The sequence below is a fragment of the Atta colombica genome, unplaced genomic scaffold, assembly GCF_001594045.1.
Source record: "Atta colombica isolate Treedump-2 unplaced genomic scaffold, Acol1.0 scaffold105, whole genome shotgun sequence".
Taxonomy (NCBI): domain Eukaryota; kingdom Metazoa; phylum Arthropoda; class Insecta; order Hymenoptera; family Formicidae; genus Atta; species Atta colombica.
The window spans coordinates 3852022-3876057 of NW_017259190.1; the positions used below are offsets into that span (position 1 = coordinate 3852022).

General features: G+C 41.8%; 1 protein-coding gene across 2 annotated transcripts in view; it reads left to right on the forward strand.

The window, feature by feature from the left end:
• Positions 1 to 24036, forward strand: part of LOC108689037 (LIM/homeobox protein Lhx9-like) — a 66404-nt gene that overhangs the window by 23207 nt on the left and 19161 nt on the right. Inside the window, exons 1-4 of one of the 2 annotated variants that reach the window (XM_018195636.1) lie at positions 11706 to 12170; positions 16144 to 16352; positions 20015 to 20114; positions 20408 to 20458. In XM_018195636.1, the coding sequence (XP_018051125.1) occupies positions 11790 to 12170; positions 16144 to 16352; positions 20015 to 20114; positions 20408 to 20446 (729 nt within the window). In that variant the 5' untranslated portion in view covers positions 11706 to 11789 and the 3' untranslated portion in view covers positions 20447 to 20458. Of the gene's footprint in view, positions 1 to 11631; positions 12171 to 16143; positions 16353 to 20014; positions 20115 to 20407; positions 20459 to 24036 lie in introns of those variants that run through there. The other variant, XM_018195645.1, reaches the window with a different exon arrangement.

Below are 24036 nucleotides of genomic sequence, written 5' to 3' on the forward strand. Positions count from 1 at the left end.
GCTTTTGATTAATGTAGAACTACATCCCACAATAATGGGAATAAGTATGCATTAGAAAAAGTTGTTTAAAAATTAATGACGCACTTGATTGCGATTATTCTCCTAAACTAGTGGAAAATTTTTAGATAAATAGAATTGCATCGATATTGATTAAGCTAATTAGTTCACATTTTATTTTAATCTGTTATATTTATTATAATTGTATATTACATTTGAACTAAAATGAGAAAATATGAAAGAGAGAAAATGAAAAAGTATAGAGAAAAAATTAAGAAAGATGAGAAGAAGAACAAGAGAGGAATAGTGAGAAAAAGGGAGAAGGGAACGAGACTGAGGGAAACGAAGGATGGAACTGTAGAAGGGACGGCTTTCGACGAACATGGGAACTATCGACGAAACGAGCTGTAAAGCGATCGTTAGAGAGCACACGGGAACGGTATGGTATATACGATCGTATCGGCAGCTAATGGACGTACAATTAACGTGGCGCGCATCTGCGATTGGATCTCCGTCAAATGGCGATAAATTAAGTTAATTAGCTCGTTACACGTATCACCCAGTGGCTCTTGATGCTGGTCGTAGTTTGACGAATGTGACGCTCGTTAATCGTTACGACTTGCCGGAGCCAAAGCCTTGCGAGCTCGATCTTACCTCCTCGTCGCGAATAACACACTTCATGTCTGTATCAGTAAACTAAGAATGTAAATCAGCTAACTTTCGCGTAAATATCAAAGATCTTCAATCTCGAAAGAGATTCGAGTTTAGCGGAATTGTTGAAAAATTGTTTTCTCTCAAGCGTCAAATCATCGCTATCGAATTATTAAAAAAAAATTTATTTTCAATATTCCGTTTATGGAAGGTATCATTGCGGATGGCTTTGTTCAGAGCACGTAAACTCAACTTCGAGACTGGGTGACGTATAAGCGATGGAAGGATTTCACTCTTAGCGATGTGTACATCGCGGACTGCATCACCGAAGCGGCGCACTGGCGGAACGGAAAATAACGCATTAGCGGCAGCAGCTGCGTCCGAATTGAACTGTTATTCGAGAAAAGCGAGAGGGGAAGAGACCCTCGCGAAAATGTCGCGTTGCGTTGCGAGAATAAAGCTAATCGCTAGAATCACCATTGCATATTGCTCGTGTTATACGTTTTCGGAATAAAAATCACACAATCACGGTATCTAATATCTTCAAAGTCGACTCCGCGACTCAAGAAGAAGACAATGCGCCAGCGTGCGTCGCTACTATCAGTTTATCAGATGCTGACGGTGGCTGCAACAGCTGTTACCTCAAAGTATGGTAATCTTGCATGAAGATGGAGAGAGAGAGAGAGAGAGAGAGAGAGAGAGAGAGAGAGAACGAAATAGAAATATATGGTTAATAAGAGAAAAAAGGATAGATAGAACAAGAATATTTATTTCACCTTCGAGCATATAAACATATTGGATCTGTTCTGCAATTTAAAAAAGGTGTCACATATTTGACTAAAACGAAGGATAGTGGCCGTCATATTTTACTCTAAGAAAGATAAAAGATAAAAGATAAAATGCAACAAAGTAGAAAAGATTTTACCATAAATTCTCTGGTGTGAAACTCTCCGAGAGCATTACAACGTACATTGTAATAGTTGCAGATGAAAAGAAAACGTGTCGTTCCGCAAAATAATAAATTAAATTATAACTGCGGGAAAAGAAAGGAAGGTACACGTTGAGGCCGAAAACGGAGATGAGGGTTTATAAGGGCTGGGTTTTCATCCAAAGAAACAGGAAATGGTAAAGAGAGAAGGGGAGAGACGATATACAGGCTGTCGCTATTGGAAAACAGAGAAACGAACAGTGAGACAGGCAATATCTGTCAAACACATATTTTTTTCGGATTTATCACGCCCTTGTGTTTCCCCAATAAGCAATTTAATTTTCCTGCTGTAGTACCTAACTATCATCCGATTTTCAGAGGAAAGATCTGCATTTTGCAGATCACTCACATAATATTCTATAAACAGCATATTTATACTTTGTTAAACAAACATTCTTAAAGTTGAAGCGCTTGTAAATAAGAATTTAAAGCGATGGTCAACTTAGAGATCGACAGAGTGTTATATGCGGTCCCAGGAGAAGATAAGACTTACTATCTATCTTTAGTATTTACCTATTTCCCGCTTATCTAGTTCAAACAAGAATACGCGAAGATCTTAGAATGATTCATAAATTTTCTAACTTGTCTATGTACCGGATGCGCGCGCAGAAGTTCGAAGAGATTTGAGGATAGTAAGATGATCGCGTCAAGTTTTTCGTAATAAATTTTTTGTCCTCCGGAATAATGTGACTAGTTGGGTGAATTGATACTATTCTTGCCTAATAGAGGAATACTGAAAGGAGAGTATTAGGGTGTATTTATGTAGTGTACTCAGACTGTCCCTCGCATCCCTCGCATCATTCTTATGAATACCATTTCAATCGCCGCAATTTCATACGCGGCTACATTTACGGGCCGTGTTTCACATACCTCGCTATAAATTTGCCCATTTGGATTCTGCAGGGCTGAAGATCGCGTCTTGGGACGCAGAAGGGTCGCCCGTCGTCCCGAGACGCTCCGATCGATTAGCGACTACTTACGCGACTCGATTTCTTTGGAATGCCTTTGCGGGAGTTCCGCTTCACTCGACCCGCGTTATGCCTAGTCATTGATAATAATGACCATTGTGCTTTTTAATAGCGATTTAACGAGACGAAAAAAAAGGATAATTTCTAATTGCAATTTCTCCCGCTGTTATATAATATTCCGAGACCCATTTATTCAGCCATACGTCACGTTCTTCCGTCTTCTTGTCTTTCCTCTCTCTCTTTCTCTCTCTTTCTCTAGCCACCTCTTTGATTAATAAATTCCAACTTACAACAGCGAAACTACCAGAATAAACGTCGTCGAGGCTAAGAAACGAGCCTGCCTCTCGCGATTCGCAATATGGTGCTCGTATTTCATATCGTTAGGGAGGCTGAGTTGGAAAAGGAGAAAGAGAGAGGAAAGAAGAAACAGCGAGGCGACATCGCAGTGGTGCTGCAAATTTCATCCAATTACGCACTAAAATGCGCCGGGAGCCAATAACCGAATCATAATCCCTTAGTTTTACACGAAAGCGCGGGTCACGGCGGAGGTTGAAGGGAGAGAGACAAAGGAAGTGAAACAAGGAGGGGATGGCTGCTTGCACGCCGGAGCGGGGCAACTTTACTACGCAAATTAAGGCGAAGTGGCAGTCAGTAATTTTATGTGCCCATCTCAGCTACTGATATTGAATTTCCTTAGTCGCTTAATCCGAATCTTCGAGCGCGAGCAGCGCGGCGGTGAGGAGGCGGAGGCCGGTGGCGTGGCGTGGCACCCTTGGTAGCTAGTGGCAGCGATCTCGCGAAATTGAAATCATTACTTTACGGGCGAATCGAGAGAAGTGGATATACCGGGTGGATCCCGACGGATTTTCCAAAACACCCACCGCTTGTGCAAATTGTCTCGCGCTCTATTTTTACCGCGACGGACAAACGCGAGCCTTCGAAGCTCGAGTGTAGATCCGAGATTGGATTGGACGGATTTTTGGGAGATTCCCGCGACCGACTATTATAAAGTTTCCCCGATGAAAAATGCGCACTACTGTGTTGTCCATGATATAATCGTCCTTTGAGTTCACATCCCTATAAAGAAATTTGTATATATAACAATGAATATAAATTGTTTAGAGGGATTTTCATCTTTTTTAGAATTTTAGAATGCGTGTGCGCGCGTGTGTGTGTGTGTGTGTGTGTGTGTGTGCGCGTATGTGTATGCGCGTATGTGTGTGCGCGCGTGTGTGTGTATTTTGAATACGTAAATGAAAATTAAGATAGAGTTTCTCTCGGTTGGACATCCTGATATACAGTTCCAGGAGAATTAATAAGCCAACGGTGTCCTCCTCGGCGACGTCGCGGAGACCGATCGATCGACGCGGCGCGATACACGCGCGGAATGAAAAAAGAGCATCCGGACGAATTGATCTAGCGGGGTTCGATTCGGGTGCACAATACCGCAACTCGCATTCAATTGCGCCAAACAGCTTTCTTCGGCCCCGGCAATCTCCTCTTCGACACAATAAATTTATGGTTCCATTCAGAGCTCGTATACACACGCACACACGTAAACACACGCGCACGTACACGCGCGCGCGCAAACTCGTACGCATTACAATAAGACCGCGGCCTGTTTAATAGAATAATTAAGGGCCCTCGTACAGAGCAGCTGATGCCCAACGAGTGTACTCGCGCACGCGGTTAATATATGTGTGCGTGTGTGTGCGTGTGTGTGCGTGTGCGTCTAGATGCGTGAGAATATAACGTATGCTGGTTCGGCCGGCTGGCATTGTTGATTCGTAGGGTACGCATTTTGTACAACGGGGTCAGGAGAGAATTAATGCATTCATCCGAATTTCAAACGGAATTAATGCGCTCGTCAGGAGCATCGTGCAAGCGGCTGCGTCCATCTCTTAATTTACAAAATCACTGTCTTTTTTGTTTTCTCTCTCTCTCTCTAACTCTCTCTCTTTTGCCGTTTTTGCTACGTTTGAAAATATTCGGCACAGTACAACTTGAATTATCACGACAACTTCTTAAAAAAAATAGCTAATATTTCTGTAAATAATATACGGGTATGTAAGCGCGCGTATCATCAGTCTCATGAACGAGCATTGTATGAAACGACGATAAATAATTGCGGCGCGTGAGCGCAATATTGCCGCGGTGGTAGAAATAATTATCGCGGCGCAACACGTGGCCGCAGATTATCGAAAAATCGGACTGCTTAATTGGGCGAAGCGCGCGCGAGCGAGTGTTATTAATTCCTCATATACGAAATAAAATGGTATATACGACGATTAGAGATGGTACATTTTATTGTTGAACAATCTCAGATAAATCCAACAAGGCCAGACGTAAAATCCCACCACCTTTGGATAATCTTTCAGCGCTCGCTATCTTACGATATTTAAGACGTCTGATCGTGAAACAACGTGGAAAATATGATTTAATGCGAATTCTCTCGTCGTTCCGTCTGACGGATTCATACTCGCAGAGCAAAAGGGTTGCCGGGGAGGTAGGAGGAATGATGGAGGAAGAAATGCGGATAGGGAGATGAGGCCGGAGACGAAGAAGGGGGCGAGAGAGGAGAAGAAGATGGGAGAAGGGTAGACGTTTTACAGCGGCATTTCGAATGGCGTTGCAAAATCGCTGTGCAATTTTCTTTCCGCTGCGCGGGGAGAATCCACCCGCGCGGGTTGCACTCGCGCGAGGGGAGGGAACGTGTATACCGCTCAACGTTCTCCGTTCTCCACGTGGCCACGTGATTGGTCGTAAACGCCAAAAATATGCGCCGATCAGCCGGTCGTCCGGCTAGCTTTATGGTAGCGCCGGTATGCCGGTCGGGTTTTATGGTTAATTTTTGCAATTTTGTAATTGCCTCATAGCCCTGCGGACAAGCACTTTTCCCTCGTTCTTCTCCGTCATTCTCCTTTTCTTTTTCTCTTTCTTCTCTTCCTTAGCCTTTTCTTCCTATTGCTTCTTCTCTCCTCTCGTATATACTTTTCATCTTGCCCGTTCCGCCTGTATTCTTTCTATTATTCCGTCTTTCAGAATTTGCCTGACACATGAGGACAATTGATAATGTTAGGGAATATTAGACATTCTTCCAGGTCGTGCAATAACGATTCATCTCGACGTTTTCGAGGATATGGTATGTTTTGGGTCGGTAATGATAACCAATCATACATATTTTCTACGTTATTGCTACACTGAACGAAATTGCCTATGCCAACAGCATTCTCTGTATTTATTAAGTATCGTGTTCTTTCGAAGTCGTGGACAATGTTTCAATAAACCTAAGGTCATCGGCATAGAAAATACCGTGATATCGATACGAGGGATTGTACAGTATCGCCGATACCGTAGGATCGTTAACAGTCGCGCGCTGAGTATGTCAGAAACGCGTCTCGCACCGTGAGACCGCAAATAACTGTTTCCATCGGAATCCTGCGGTCTGCACCTTGCCATCGCGCCATCATATCGATGCGATATCAACACCTTGACGCCGACGTATTTAAAGCGTATTATCGAAGCGGGGCCGCCTCGAGTAGGTCATCGATCCTCTCTCGGCGAACAACTTTTCGCTCTCGCCGTCTCATGATCGCGATAAGCCTCACGCGCGCCGTGCTGCACTACGCCGATAGAGCAACGCGACCGCAATGCACACAGTGCAGCGTAATACAGGTCACGACAGGAGATCGCGAATGTCCGCGATGCTCAACTACGACAGAACCAAAACGAATCATTTCGACATCAACGATATTTGAATGGCACTATCATCGGATTCTATTTGTTTCTAATCGGGATCCAGATGACAGAAGAGATAGTCAACGGCGCTCAATCGAGCCTTGAAAAGCTATACGAAATGACACAGTGGGGAAGAGTCATTTTACCCGTAGTATCGTTTAGGTCAAACTGTATACACCTTCCTTCCGTCCTTCCTTTCCTAGGAAGTAGAGTCAAGTGAACCCACCAATGCCGCCGCCGCCGCCGCCGCCACCGCTACCGTCACCGTCACCGTCACCGCCACCGCCGCCGGAAACTCCGCTAATGACTAAACTTGCTAATTTCGGCCAATTAGGCTTCCATTGCTTCCACCATGCCTGCCTTCCACTCGGTTCCGACGTTTCCTGATCTTCACCCGCTCGACCGCCTTGTCTAATGCGCGCCGCACTTACCTTGACCGATAGACGCTAATTTTATTGCGCACTGCGGCGCACTCGCATGTTCCCGTAGTGGTTGTGCATATGGGAAGAAGGACAAGGGGAAGTTTCATCTTCAACTACATACCTCAGAACAGTAATATTATCTTGCTATGTTTTAATGATCCACAAAACTTACACATGTCAGAAGCGACACAATACGTATATGTATATTATATATGTATATATATTTCATTTGGGGATTATCATCCTGAATTGCATTAAAGTATGATATCTCTCGGAAGATTGTCGGGGGCTATTCGCCGATCAAAAAAGTCGAGAAAAGTTTTTGAAGAAAATTCTATCCACTCGTTTCCGCAGGGACAGGAGTGCATCGTGGCGCACACAAGGTATTAAATATAAAATATAAAATTGTTATTCTCTCTCTTCTTCTCCCTCTCGCGGCGAAGATGTGGAATGGCAACTGTGCGTATTGGGCGAAACTGGGTTTGACCCTTGACGGCCCCCATAAATATCCAACGTTGGCAGCTTGTTACTTTGCGCCACATGAATCTCAAGCCGACCGTAACGACCGATAGTCTTCGGCAGCGCGCAAGACATTGTATTGACTAATCATTGTTTTTTTTTTATCTATTAACCTATTCTTCTTATTTTTCTTAACTTTGAGAATTGTGTAAATGCATCTGCATGCAGAAATATATTTATGCTATTTATCTCGTTACAATAACTTTCTCCAAGTGCTATTCGAGGTTTATGAATCCAAGTTCCAAGATCATAAAAACGAAGAGTTTATCAGTCCATGAATCTCCTTATTTAAGAACGCAAAGAGTAATGAACTTAAAAATCCTTAACGAGCCAAGAAACCAACTTCAACTTATGCGAATATTTCAACAGAGATCTAAGAAGAACCAAAAGAACAACTCGACGCTCGAATTGTTCCGATTTGAAATTTCCAAGAGTAAGGATTGCGTCAAACGAATTCAGTGAACATGGCGGGCCAATACATGGAAGAAAGCCGCTTTCTTCCTTCGTCTGCATTCCTCAGTAATTGCGTGCCGTGGTCCCTCGTTGTTGTTCCTCTTCCCTGCCGCCTGTTTCCTTCGTCCGAAGAAAGGAGAGCTCGCATTCACGCGCGCGCCCGCGCACGCCTTTTCATTTGTACACCCTCCTAGGATACACTTATAATAGGTGGGCCGTGCGTGGCAAACAGGGAAGAGGCCGCCGCGACGCGTCTAATCACTATAATCGTCCTCGCCAATAATTAGATTATTTTCAGTGTCTTCCCCGTCGCTGTCCCTCTCTCGCCTGTGATTACCGGCCTGAACTTATCATTACATCCCTACATCGATCCTCACTCGCCTCGGGCGCGCCCTAAGAGAATGACCGTGTTTTTTCGTGCGAAACCAGGGCAATAATCTTAAGACATTTGATATTCCCAAAAAGGCAAATTAGGACATTGTAAGTTATATAACTAAGCTCTGTAAATTTATTATTATACAAAATAGATGGAGGAATAGGAGCGTTATCTTGTTTCTTGGTATGAGGCAAGTTGGCTTTGAATTATGAATCTTTATTTAAACAGAGTCATGGTCGAGCTAATTAAATGAATTAGTAGTAAATATTCGCAATAAATTTCCAAGAATTCTGGATACAAATTTCTCATGACGTTCTTGTGACGAGTCGTAATTTTGAGAGTTCTCTCTCTCTCTCTCTCTCTCTCTCTCTCTCTCTCTCTCCGTTACATCGATTGGTTCTGACGCACTTCTAGAACGCGCGTTTCGGTACTTGCAGACTCGAGGGTGTTCATTATGCCACTTGAAGGTTTATTACGAGATACAAAATACTCTATTTTATTGTCGTCGACCGGCTGCAGCGGAATTCTTGAATCTTCCGCGTAACGTATTATTGCCGCGGAATTGGAAGATGGAAAGCCCGAGGGTGAGTCTTGGTCATCATTACCGGAGTTCCTTTGAGGACTGGTGCATAACCTCATTTTTTTTTATTAATAATAATCAGAGTTGCTCTTTTTTCCTCACACCGTGGGATGTTGAATATATATACATAACTATCAGCTATCAAGAAAAATAATACATTAATAAGCAGATCTTGATGTAAATTCGCTGAGGTTGCATTTCTCGTCTGTGATGGTAGAATAGCGTGCGTAAAAATTTTCGCTGCGACGTTGAAACATTTTATCTCTGTCACTTTTTGACGTCTGATCGATGACTGATGAAATTAGGAAGCTGATAGCATTCTAGTTAGACTATCGTTCATCTTTTAAAATGATATCCCTTATTTTAACATTAAGTTTATGAAGATTTCAAAGCGCGTCTGTATGTTCTCTACTCTTAAATAAGCGCGATGAGTTATCGTCTTGGAATGAAATTGTAGCGCCGATATTAATTTTGCAGAATCATGGGTTACCCGAACTGTATCATTTTATTGGTCCTTAAGACAACGCCCTACTATACGATTTCGTAATACTGCCGATCCCAATGAAACAGCAATTTTCAACAATGCGATCGCACATACAAAGGGAGATGGCGAAGGAGGACTTTTACGATCTGGCAATTCGCGAAAGAGTTTGTCAGTCCAAGAAATATTTAAATTCAATTCGAACGTAGATGCTGTAAATCGTGAATCGAGAGAAATTCGTCTCAATAAAGAAAAGAGGGTTTACTATAATGAAGTTTGTACTGTTTTGTACTGTTATCTTATATATATTGTTTTAAAATTTTATTTTCATACATGTGGGGATATATTAGTCACGTGTTTAATCAACATGTGTCTAAAATTAAAAACATATGGTTGGCGACCTTGAAACGGTTGAGGCAAGCCAGCCATTAAGGGATTGGATGTCATCCGGAATGTAACGTTCCATCCCCGCAATGACTACAAGGATCGCCATTAATCCTTAGGCTGACTTTCTTTCCGCTCGCTGTCGTATAGAAACGGGGCGTCCTCGTTATCGACGCTTATCGCTAATAAGATCGCTGGACCGCTCGTTATCGTCGTCGTCGCACTCGCCCTGTCCTCATTTTCGTACGATTGCGATCGTTAATTATCCCTATCGCAGCCGATCGCCCTCTGCTGTTCTCCTCCTTCGCCTTCCACCACCACCCCCCACTCACCCACGCGCTTTCGTCGTTCTTCTCGTCATTATCATTCCGGTAATTACCGGTGTATTCCCTCGTTATCATCTTGTTATCGTTTGGCTATCGCGCTTCCGCGAGGAGCACGGCGAACGTCTCTGGAGAGGTCAGGCCTCGTAAATGCGTGGGAGCGAGCTGATAACGAACGACGGGGAGCATCGGCATCTACATTTGAAATCACAACTCGTCAGGCTAACCCCATATTTTGATGATATCGATTTGAACAAATATTCCTTATACTTTTAATTTACTTGTTCGATAACGACAATTCCACAATTCCCACAGTGTTTTTCGTACACGATCTGGTATGAGCGTGTTCTTAACGCGATCCATAATTATTTTGATTTACGATTGAACGATTGATGCGATAATTTGCGATAGTTTTGAAATCCCAACTTGTGAACGGAACGCTGTGTGACACGCGTGCGGCATCTAAGTAACCGCATTAAGAAGAAGCCGACACGCAGAAACGCGGAGCGGGCGAGTCCGTAAGGGCATTAATGCGCCGGAGATTTATGTGGTAACGGCGAGGATGAAATTCCATCGCGGTAGGTGCTCGTATAAGTGGCACGCTGCTCGCTGGCGGAGGCGCGAGAGAGTTATGGTTGCCCATACTGATATCCACTATAAACTCCCCCGTCGTCCGCCCTCCTCCGCGCGTCCTCCTACGCTCTCTCTACCACGGCATACTTAATTAAATACGTATTAAGAGCCTGAGTGTGTTCCGATGTACCGATGTGCGCCTGCATCGTGGAATAATATATGCTTCAGCGCGCGCGCGCTAATTACTTTCTCCCACCGAGGACGCACCGACAGTTTTACTTTCCCCGCATACAGTGGAATCGCATTTATCGAAACGAAGCGCACCCTTTTGCATAACAAAGAAATTTTTAATGTTACACACGCTTATCTCTCTTTATGAGATTGTCGGACCGACGAATTTATTATCGATCGTCGTTACAAGAAGATAATTACTTCTCCATTATTCATTAATTATTATGCGTACACACACACACACACACACACACACACACACACACACACACACACATACACATATCGTTGAATGTTATTAGAGAAAACCGTTATAGGTTAACGTTCATCTTCTCACGAAGAGAATATTCCTGTAAGATATCATCCGCCCTTAAGGCCGATCAAATAAAGACCGCTTGTTGCGCCCCAAAGGACAAGTAGACAGAAGTTTGGAATGGAAGGTTGGTTGGTCGACACCCGCTGAGCTAGGGACGAACAATTACTGTTAATTAAGATGGGCGTGCCGCACAGGTCACACTTGCCAATCTCAAGGCTTTTGACAAAGAACAGATCAGGCTGTTTCGTGAATTCTAATTCACTCTTAGTGAATAGTTAAAATTTCCTTGCATTTTGATTTCTATGATTTTTATATCATGTTATACAAAAGTAGAATTTTTTAAATATAGCAACAATGATAGATAAAGTATGAGAAAGAAGGCATCGATACCAAATTGCTCTATAATATTAAGGATATATATCAGGATATATAATATGTGTAATGCGTCTTTAATTTATATAACAATTAAGATTTTACTTGTTGTCGATTTGTTAAGAAAAGGATCAAAGAGAAAGATAATTGATATGCTGAATTAACTTTTATCAAACAATGATATTTATATCAGAACTTTACTCGATCAATCTTTTATCAATCAATTAACTTTCAAAAAACACTTATTTTATTGTTACAGATTTCACCGAAGTACCGGAAGAAAAGAGCCGGTGCCGAGACGCAATAGAGCGCCGCATAGCCGCTCCTCTCTTCTTCGTTTCGCCGTTGGAAACCGTCGGTGGGCTCTCTGAGCCCACCCTTTCATCGGTCAAACTGGCGAGCGCGTTAACCGCTGGCATGAACCCCCACCATCCGGGCCACTCCGCAGCCTACCCCCACCATCCCTCGCTCTCGAGCAGTCCGCATCATCCAGGGCCCGGCGGGCCGCATCACGCGTATGGGACTGGTGGAGGTGGCGGAGGTGGCGGTGGCGGCGGCACCACGACCACCCCCGACTTACCCAGCCCGCATTCACCTCAACATAGTGGTGGTGCAGGCGATCCCGCCACTCCTTACGGTGCCCTACAACCTGGACAGGGTATGGGCAGCAACGGACATCATCATAGCGGTGGCGGCATGATGCCAGATCATCCACATCACCCTGGACATCCCCATCCGCATATGCCGGGGCATCCCGCGTACCCGCCGGTTAATCACAACAATAACTGCACGCTCAAGGTGAATATTGTATTTTTACATAATGTCTGATTTTATGTAATAATTTATCGACGCTACGTTTTGTCTTAGCGCCAAGACATTACCATCTCCTGATGTCTTCGGTTATTTTTGAAATATCAGTATTTCGTTAATATTTTTTTATATGCGCGTATGAATTACATATGCTCTGAAATTCAATTTTTTCTTGTACGAGTGAAGCGATACAGGTGGTTCCAAAGACGAAGAGTGGCGAAAAATTCCAAGACCCTCCGACTTCGTCATAAAGAACTCGGGAACGGTATAACATAGGGTCACAGGGTACAATTCGACAGTATTATCCGTCCGACCCTCACTTACCCCACCATTGACAAACGTAACAATATAGGCATTTATGATGGAGAAATATAATTGAATAGGGGCGGAGGGGCTCGCGCGGTTCCCTCTTGCAGTTTTTTGCTCGATGCTTTACCTGCCCTTTTCCCTTTCTTCTCTTCCCTGCCCTTGCATCACACAACGTTCTGCCTTTTTCAGAGTATATTGCTTCTCCAACTTTCATTCTTTATTCACCTTTCTGTGTTGACTGTACCCTGTCTTCCGGTTTCCAACGCCCAAAGACGTACATACATCTGTTGCTCTACTTTGTGAACTGTTTTGCTACTATAGAGTCTTTTTTTTTTCAACTACGTTCTGGTTTAAATTTAACAGGACATTTTCTTATTTTCTAAATAATTCGTCCAATTATCTGGCTTTTTTCTGCTATTTGTATAAATGTATATAACATACGAAATTGTGTTACAACCACAATTTAAATTATATCTCTCTTTTTGAGAAAAATGTAATTGGGATTTTATTTTATCAATTATGACTGGAAGAGGATGACATTGACTTGGACAGCAACAAAAGTTACATGTTTTAAATTTTCTTACACTTTCTTGTATATCTAGAATTGTTATCCGATATTAATAGTGGCTGTTTTGGAAATCAAGATAAACACTTTTTATTCCAGGTGTCTGAAATTTTATACTGTTAAATTTTCTAAAATTCACATTCTAAAATTTTTTTTTTCTCATGATTTAAATAATCAAGTGCCATAATTGTTAACTCGAATCTATCAATTATTTGGATTCTTGAATGACGTACTGTCGTATTCATTCTTCGAATTTTTTGGATCTTCTTTCTGTCGTTCTTTCTTATAATCTTTCTTATAGTTTCTCAGTCTTGTTTCCACTCGTATACTGTCACTGTCTCACTCCGATTTATTCTCACGCTGCTCCTTTTTTTCTCTATATTGAGTTTTCTGTATTCGTTATTCTTTCTCTTTTCTCCTCTCTTCTACCGTTCTCCTTATTTTTTTCTCTCAAATCTTCTTATGTTTTTCATATTTTTATCTTTACCTCCTTCATATCTTCTTGGTTTTAGACTCCCTTCTATTTCTCTTTTTTTATCCCTCTATTTTGCTTCTCTTTCTCTAGCCTGTTTTGCGTCTCTTTTTTTATTCCTGTGCTTTGATTTCCTGTCTCTTTCTGCATTTTTTTCATAATTTGTTTTTCATACTATATCTTTTCTTTTTTTTTCTGCTACTTTATTTTTTACTTTCTTTACCATTATATTCCATAAATGTATACGTAATGTATCTGAAAATTCGCCGCAACTTTCGCTTTACACAACATTGTAAGACTCACGGCACTTAGGAAGCCTGTCCCAGAATATATTCCTCTCTCACCTCTGTCTGTCTTTGTTCCTCTCCTGTTTCTCTCTCTTTTTCTTTCTCCCCCTTCCTACCATTCTCTTCTCTCAACCGATGCTATGGAAAAGACCCCTTCCCCTTTCTCTCCCCTTCCCAGTCGTTGGGTCTCTCTCTGTCTGGCACACGAATGGGTCCCTCCGTTCACCTCCCCTCTCAATCCGCTCTGTTTCCTTTCCCCTCGCCTCGTTGATCCGTCACTCTGTCTTTATCTTGCCTTCTCTTTCAGCGTTGGTTGGTTCTTTTCTAGACTCGCCTTTTTATATTCTCCCTACCCTGAGACCAAGGTACCTGAACCCGCGCAGGCCCGCAGGCATTCGGGGGGCCCGCAGCACCAGCCAGTTGGGTCCCATCCGTACGTCGCTTCGCTTCGTTTCGTTTCGTTTCGTTTCGTTTCGTTTCGTTTCGTTTCGTTTCGTTTCGTTTCGTTTCGTTTCGTTTCGTTTCGTTTCTTCTCTTCTCTCCTCTCATTCCCTTTCTGTATACGTACATCCATGCACCGCGTTACGCGAGGATACGGCGACGCCGAAAGTGGCAAGCTTCGCTTATAGTCGTCTAAAGTTCTTAGAGGCTTCGTTTCCATAATACTGTGTGAAATTCGACGGGGAAGCGAGGTCCTCCGGATCCTTGAAATCCCGCAAATCGCGGTGGGGGAAAGTGAGTGTATCGCAACGGGAACTTGTTCGAGGTCGAGTGATATCATTGGCCGAGTGAATCCGGAGTGCGGCCCGAGATCAGTTTTTCGACATTGTTCCTCTCTTTTCTTTCGCTCCATTTCTTTTTCTACCTCGTGCTCCACGGTGAGAGAGAGAGAGAGACACACACAGTGAAGTGCGTCATGGAGGTCCAATACTCGTATCAATACAACGCGATTACGCCACGGATGAATAAGTGGATCTCCGGCATCAAAACGGAAGTCAAAGTAAGATTACATGCGCAGTTGAGAACATTTTTTTTTTTCTTTTCGCGCGGGAAATATATCTTTTTCGGAGACTACGCTCGTCGACACGACGCAATAGCAATTAACGCATTCGCTCTCATATTCTGTGACGCAAGTCGAATGAATATTGCTGTGCGTAGCGTACCGTGTCCGACTATTCGCATAACTGCACGGGCAGACGTTGTTATTTGAAAGTCATCCTACACCACGGGATTATTACGTTGATAGATATTAAATATACGAATGTAACAAATACAAGTACACATGTTAAATATGCGTGTATCCAATGTATAATTTTTGTGTACTTTTAACATAGAAATCTATAGCTACACTGAGAAAAAAAAATAGTTGCAATTGTCATAATTTAACTATAATTTATAGTCATTTTCAGTAACAACTCTATATTTTTTGGAGTAGAGTTATAAATAGAATTATTATTACAATAGTATAACAGCAATAACTTTAAAAATAAAGCTTTTAATCATTTAATTTATTATCTATATTTTACCATACAATTATGGTCACAAATATTTTTCTCTCAGTGTAGCAGCTGCAATAACAGCGCATCTGGCTTGTATTGAAATCGACACTTGTTTTTAATCACCGAATTGTTTCTTTTCTTTTTATGTGTGTATATTTCTACAAATAACACAGATAGACCAATTAATTTTATCTTCAAATTTTTTATTACTTTTTCCACAAAAATAGTTGCACATATCATTTTTTTTCATCTTTTTAGATAAATATAATTATCGAGAATTAGAAGAAGAACTTGTTATCGACAAGAAGAACTTGTCAAATATAAGATCAATGCAATTTCATTGAATTAATGATAAACTAAAGTATTTTTAACAATACTGTATTGAGCAATGTTGCACAAAGTGAAATTAGCGAGCAAGTTGTAGATCCCGCTAGCAAGAGTTACGTTCGCCTACGTGTGTTTGCATAATCACGAGTAAGCATTCATAATAAGCGCGCACTTAAGACGCCGTAATGATTTAGTGTTCGTTAATGACTTTCTGTTTCGCATTAATTACCACGATGCTTGAATTTCTACTTATAATGGGCTAGAAACGATTTCTAAGTTCTATGGCAACTCGTATACGTGTCCTCTTAAAAAAATATGTCCGCCATCATTTTTTAGAACTCAAACTCACTTCGTACCAATCATCTCTCTTGCTGTCTCGAGAAAACGTAATAACAAGTTTAATTTAATACAAATTAATGTAAATTATAGTCTGCTATTTATGAATTTCAGGTAGTATATGTTACACTTAAGAAGTGACAAAAATGAAAACTTGATGTTACAGCAAGAAGGTGTCCCTAGCGGGTCAACGGGTCTTCGGCAATGCGCCGCCTGCGGTGTACAAATAGTGGAAAGATGGTTGTTGCTAGCGATGGATCGCTACTGGCATATTGGCTGTCTCAAGTGCACATATTGCAACGTAGTATTGGGAGAGATCGGCCAGTCCTGCTACACCAAAAGTGGCATGATCCTCTGCAAAGCCGACTACAGACGGTGAGTCGTAGTTGTTAATTTCTCTTAAACCGAACATATCGAATCCATCAATCAACGGGAAAATAGCCGAGAAAGTTAAAGAAAAAAGCAAAGCAGAATGAAAAAGTTCCTTTTTCGGTAAACTTGGAGAACGTCTTCAGACGTTCGCATTCTCAGCGCACTGCATTCTTCTTCGCATATCGCCGCTTATCATGTCGAAAAGTTGATAACGATGACTCATGAATAAATTAGAAATTATCGCTTCCATTAAATTAGTGCGACTCCGTCGCACAACATGAGACATTGGATAATCCGGCTTTACTGGCGCAGGCGCGATTCCGCGTGGCCGACAGAGAGAATCGGCTCCGTCTAATTTCTTGAAACTAATAACAACGCCCGACGCTTCGTTATTAATAATAAATACTGTTATTGTGCGCGGCCATTATGGCTAATTTATCGTGGTACTTGCCGCGCGTTCGTTTATACCGTGCCGAGATTCCTGGGAGCCAATATCGTGTAATCAACATTCCTCTCGTGCAAAATAGCCGCGGAACTAGGAAGTTGCTGTTTTACGTCATAATCATATTTGCCTTCTTTTTTCCAATATCTATGGCAATTATTTGCTATATTGTTAAAATATATTTTGTACAGCATGTGGACATCGTTACAATATCTAAATATATCTTAAAATCTTAAATCTGGGGCTTCCAGTGATTTAGAAATATAGAATTAAAATTAGAAAAAAAATCGGTATATATATATATATATAGAGAGAGAGAGAGAGAGAGAGAGAGAGAGAGAGAGAGAGAAGGAGAGAGAGGAAATATGAAGATCTAAGCAATGATTGAAAATAAATCTGAAAAATGTAAAATTATACCGATACCTAGGTAAGACAAGTAATAATAATACAATAGAAAAAACAACACATCAATTGCCTGATAGACGACATATCTTTGCTAGATGCTTGAAAAAAATGGAACAAATTTTATATATCTTTATAATTATTTCTAAATGTTATCTCGCCTATCATATGATATTGCCGCACACAATACGCAAATCTCTCTGTATATATGTTGATCGTTTATCGATAAATGATTGAGACTTCGGAATTACCACACTGTGATGAATATGCACCTAATCGGCGTGGCCGTTCCAAATTTAGATGATTCGAGGTCAGAGCGCAATTTAATGAGAAACAGACGCTGAACTTAGTTAGTCCCCCCAAAATAGATCGGCACAACCTGGCCCGGCCGCGCACGTACCGGAGGTAATGGAACTGTCAGTCCTTTTTTTACTCAACCAACCGGTTATATCCGCACGAGAAGTGACATTTCTTGCATTTCACGCTGCAGTTAAGCGCGTTCGGCCGTTCGTGTTTCTACGTTTCATCATAATACCGTCGCTAAAATATTATGCAACACGGAGATGTGAAAAGCAAGGGGAGGACATTAATAGGTACGAACAGATATTTTTATTATCGATCGCATCGACCGGTATGCTAGCGTTGATATTTCAATTTCGTTGGTCCTGTCCTTATCGCGCGATTGCTATTACTCAAGCGTGGTGCACGTACGTCCTAATCTGTTGGCATAGTCGAACGATTTAGTCCGGCCTAGTATCAATATTTGACTACGAGACGTCCCCATCGTCGGGATGGGTCTAACATCGGCCATCTCGGCGCCCATCCGCTTGCTTTCGTCGAAAAATGAAACGCGATAAACTGTTTGAGAGTGTTAGTCCCTTAAAACTAATTTCAAAGAAGAGAAGATTATCAGAAAGAAATATGAATATGAGAGGATAAAACAGTTGAAGAATTTAAGGGAATTAGAATGGTTTTAAAATCACACTTTAAAAAAATTCGATTTTTTGTTTTTTTTACTTATTCTCATAGTATGAGTAGATTTTTGAAGAATATTTTCCTGTTTGCTTTTTTTTAAGAAATTCGAAAAATTTAACTCAGGAGAACCAAAAAATAGAAGGGGATAATGAAAATACAAGGGATTTCGGTCGGTGTCTTCCGTATTTCTATTATTCTCCGTGAAGCTGTGCTCGATCCTAAAGAGGGAATTAACAGAATACATAGTGTATTCAGATACATAGTGTATTTTTGCTATTAGTTTGAAAGATTTATAAATTTTTTAGCAAAAATTTTCTTTTCAAATTTTGATCGCGTTTTTCTCAAAATAATATTTTTCGTTGATTTTGCCACGATAACTCAAGACTATAGATATCGATTTCATTTTTGAAAAATAAAATTATTAGGTGTACAACTTTGCTTCCGCCGTTTTCCTATAGATAGGCTTTAGCGGTAAGTGGTGGTCGAAATAAATAGATCATAGACGTCATACAATAAACTTGGGCATCTGTCAACATAACCCCATAGAAACATTAGTCGATTTGTGTCTGCATCATAAAATTATTCTCGATTGAAAATGTCAGTTTACGAGCCAAATTCTCGTCATTTGCAGTTTTAATTTTTTGCTTCAATATGAAGAAATCTGCGGCTGAGGCTCATCGAATGCTCTCAAATACTTATGGTGAGGCCGCTATTAGTGAAAGAACGTGTCGTGAGTGGTTTCAACGCTTCAAGAACGGTGATTTTGACGTCGAAGACCGGCGGTGGAAGAGAGAAGGTTTTCGAAGATGCAGAATTGGAGGCATTACTTGAGCAAGACTCGTGTCAAAATCAAGAAGAATTGGCACGATCATTGGGAGTGACTCAACAAGCCATTTCAAAACGCCTCAAAGCCATGGGAATGATTCAGAAGCAAGGAAATTGGGTGCCGTACGAATTGAAGCCGAGAAATGTTGAACGGCATTTGTTTGCTTGTGAACAGCTGCTTGAAAGGCAAAGACGGAAAGGGATTTCTGCATCGCATTGTGACTGGGGACGAAAAATGGGTTCATTACGATAATCCCAAGCGCAGAAAATCATGGGGAATTCCCGGCCATACTTCCACGTCGACGGCCAAACCGAATATTCACGGCTCCAAGGTCATGCTCTGTATTTGGTGGGACCAGCTCGGCGTAGTGTATTATGAACTGTTAAAACCGACTGAAACAGTCACAGGCGATCGGTATCGAACGCAATTGATGCGTTTGAGCCGAGCATTGAAAGACAAACGGCCGCAATACAACGAGAGACACGATAAAGTGATTTTGCAGCATGCTCGACCCCATGTTGCGAAAGTGGTCAAGACATACTTGGAAACGTTGAAATGGGAAGTCCTACCCCCACCCGCCGTATTCTCCCGACATTGCTCCCTCTGATTATCATTTGTTTCGATCAATGGCACACGGCCTGGCTGACCAGCACTTCCGGTCTTATGAAGAAGTAAAAAATTGGATCGATTCGTGGATAGCCTCAAAAGATGACCAGTTTTTTCGACGCGGGATTCGTATGCTACCCGAAAGATGGGAGAAAGTAGTGGCGATGGACAATACTTTGAATCATAAATGTATAAATATCAGTTTTTTACAATAAAGCCTCGGAAGAATTTCGGAAAAAACAGCGGAAGCAAAGTTGTACACCTAATAATAAATTTTTTTGCAAATTGAACCTATTTTTGTACACGAAAAAATTATTTTTTTAATCCATTTTAACAGCAAAAAATTTTTCGACATTTTCAAATTTTTGACCGCCATTATTTTTAACTTGATGTTTTGGTTTTTTTCTATTTTAGGTTCAGATTCACTATAAAGAAGGATCTCGTAAACAAAATGGCACCAAAAAAATTGAAAAATTCCAACTCGTTCATCCGGAATCGTGGCAAAACCACAGCAGTGCGTAAATGGCGCAGTTACTTTCAATTACCTATATCTCCCTCAAATATTCATATTTTTTTGGATCTGATTTTTGCATCTGATTTTGTTTATCAAAGAACCCTTAAAAACATAACAAGAAAATTTAACTATTCATAAACAATATTTAAAATTATCCAATTTTCGGTCATTGAAACTCTTCTGATCCTCTTAAAAATATATATAACAAAAATTAAACAACAGTAGATAATTAAAGAACAGTATATTTCTTCACTCTCTTATATTTTCTGATATCTAAAATTCACATTTAACAGACGAATCCAAATCGATGCACTTGTGGGATTATATCATGAAAAGTTCATCAGACTTCGCGTATGACTGTCGCTTAAGGCAACAATAGCACATTCTTACGGAACACTCGGTGCATCATATCACGCTAAGCGCTTTATATCCTGCGCAGCTTTACAATCAAACTACTGTCGGAATTGAAACCAACCGGTTGTCTCGAAACACCATCGGGTGTCTCCTGCGCGCGGCAGCAGCGTCTGCTGCAACCGCCTCGTCGAAAAGAGAACGACGGATATATCCGCGCGGGCCGAGTGGATAGACAGATGGATAGAGAGGATAGCGAGCGCGGTGCGACTCGGAAAGATAGCGGGGAGGTTGGAGAGACGAGAGAGAAGGGATGGCGGTTCGTTTCTTTTGGATTCAAGGAATGTTTCAATCAGTTTGATTGAAGGGCTGAGCCACGGCAAGAGGGTAAACTCGATTTACAGCCGTGTAGAAGGGATGGCGCGGTGGACGGAACGAAAGGAGAGAGGGAGGGAGAGAGAAAGAGAGAGAGAAGGGGAGTGCAGAGGGGTGGACGGTGGGTGCCACAATCACCGAGATGCGTCCAATCACCCCCAGCCCCCGACGCCATCGGGTTTCGGGCGTACGGACGAGGGGTTGAAGGGATCGAGGAAAAGGGGAAGAGAGAGAGAGAGAGAGAGAGAGAGAGAGAGAGAGAGAGAGAGAGAGAATGTGTGTGCGGCCAATCATCGCTCGGCTTTCCGCTGGAGCGACATCATCGTGATGCTGGTTTGTCCTAGATGTGCAATCAGACGGCTTCCAGTCCTCTAGCTTGCTCCGATGGTTCCTTCTCCCTCCATCTTTCTGGCCGAATACCAAATTCCAGCAATTTGGTAGGTAGGTACTTTGTTGAATCAACATGATTGGGCTTGACGGAGACCGGCGACGCGCCATGCCGCGTAGCGCGGCGCAGTGCTGCGACGAGCCGAAAACGAGCTGAGAAACGGATAGACTGGTTCCTCACTATCCTTTCTAGAACGAACATTTCGTTGATCTTAAGATTGTTCACTTTTGTTTTTGATGAGATTGCTAATTTAATCTGATTCCGATAATGCGTTAACGTGATAGCAAGATCAATAATTGCAGATTAATGTAGTCATCATTACTCTGAACTGATTATAATCTATACAAACACATATATGTATACATTAGATCCTGTAAATCTAGAAAGAAGTACAGCTTGAAGTGAAGAAAGAAAATAACAGAGTGACGAAATTGTGATGAACATGGATTTCATTCACATCGATAATAATGGCAATATAACATTAGAACGACAAGAATAATAGTATAGCGATAATAGTAACAACAACGATAACAGAGAAAGAGACTGCCGATTGCGTTCGCGCGGAAGAGAACACGGCGTATTTTCTGCGCTCGATTCAGCCCGCATCGCGTCGAGGGAGGCACGTACGTAGACGGTAGGTCGCCGGAGGTGCTGAGGGAAACGAAGAAGAGGGCGGGAACGGGGCACGGAGGGGTGGCACCGGGCGATAAGGGGTTCATTAGAGGCAGTTTATTACTGCCTTTGAAGTCTCTCGCGTGTTGCCGTTAAGTCGCTCGATATCTCGTAATATCTCGCTCTAATCTCGCGAGGAGAAGTTAATTGCTACCTTCATCCCCCCCCCTCCCCCCGCCACCTTCTCACCTCCGTCCGACCTACGCGCCCCCATCGCGCTCGTCGCACCACTTTCCGCCGCTACTCCCGCTAGCGGTTCCCTCGCACATGTCGCCTTTACAATTAGACGCTTAATTCGGGCCACCACTGGGCTGAAATTTTCACTATCCCACCTGTCCGACCCTCTGCCACCCCTTCGTCCACCCACTTCGACCGCGGCTCTAGTCGGGAATTTCCTGCCCTTGGTCAGCAGCCGCCGTGTCGCTCCTCGAACTTGGTAATTTCTGAGTTCGATGACCGTTCGATGAACGGTCGCTCTAGTACTCCAAAAGTGCGTGACTTCGTAAATTGTAAGATGAATAGACAGCGTGATAAAGTGCTTTGAGAATTATTGAATTATCTTCCGAAATATAAAAAATTCCTATAAATTCAGAGTGCTATCCAACACACGGCATCTAGCCTTATGAAAGCCATGTTAAATTTTATTTATTATTTATTACTTTAGTTATCACTTTTGTATTGATTAAAAGAAATAAATCTATTTTTGGCCAAAGCGAGTCTTATAGTGCTTAAATATTTCTCAAAATAAATTTATACACACACACATATCCAATTTTTTAGTATATTGTATACATTTGAGGTATACCTATTTCATATGTACGTATATTTACAAAACTCCTTGGAGAGATCAGATAATGTCGTTCGAGTAGTGCGTTAATGTGAGTCGGAATTGCGTGTTGGCGCGCCTTTTATAGGACATATTAAAGCTAGCTTACACGTATATACGCAGTGTATGAGTGCAAGGGTGCGTGTAGCCGTGGCATCGATTCGTAATTATTGTAATTTTCACCAGTAGGAAAGTTTTCTACGACGACGATGACGGGAACAGTTTTCATGGGCGAGGTGTGTATTAAACGAGTGGGCGACGAGATTGCCAGTGGAAAGAAAAAAAAATGTCGTGATGATTATCGTGGTAATATTCAAAAGCGATTAGTTTTTGAGTTAGCGAAGACTGCGGTTGTGATAGTGTAAGACAGAGTTGAACGTGGCTATGCTCATTTTCGATTATTATATTATATTTTAATGGCTGAAATATATATGTTGCAGCATTTCACATTTATTTCTTCCTGCAATTTATTATTATTGTTATTACTCAAGGGCAACATTCATATATGAAATAATTTGAATGACTCGAGCTTCGAGTTCTGAAATTATTTTCGAAAATAAGAGTCCAATAAGAGTCTAGATATTTGTATCCAAGATAGTTTTGTATCCAAGATAGTTTTAACAAAAATCTGCGAAAGAGAAGGACGTACATTGACTATTTCTTTCTCTTTTTATTCTGTATCTTTTTCTTATCTATTTCTCTCTCTCTCTCTCTCTCTCTCTCTCTCTCTCTCTCTTTCTCTTTCAGGAATTGTTAAAACAGGATAGATCAATCGAAAGTGGCTTTCTTATTTCCAGACTCTTTGACCGGTATTCATAGTCGGATCTTATATTTAAGACCGTCTTAAGTACACTCTTAAAATGTCATGAACCAATCAAAGAGCCGTATTAGCATCTTAAGATATTACTTAAGACAGTCTTAAACATAAGATCCGACTATGAATACCGCCCTTTTAGAGGATTTCTAATTTTCGAAAAAGCACAAACTTGTGGCGGAGAAATAGTGTGTAAAGTATCAGCCGGAATCTCATATTAAGATTGTATACAAACAACCGAAGATATTTGAGCGACAGTTTAATCGAAGCATAATTCGGCCATTAAATCAATACCGTTCGTTACAATCCCGACAAGATTACGCGAGTAGAGAAGTGCGAGAGAGGAGAGAAGGGAGCAGATAGAGGGGGGGGGAGGGCGAATAGCCGCGGCAAATAGAGAGGAATTAATCCGTTCAACTTGACAGCGATTTCACGGGGGAAATTAAGAGAATACCGCAGAAGGTGGTTACGCTGCTGGCGGTGGCAGCGCGTACGC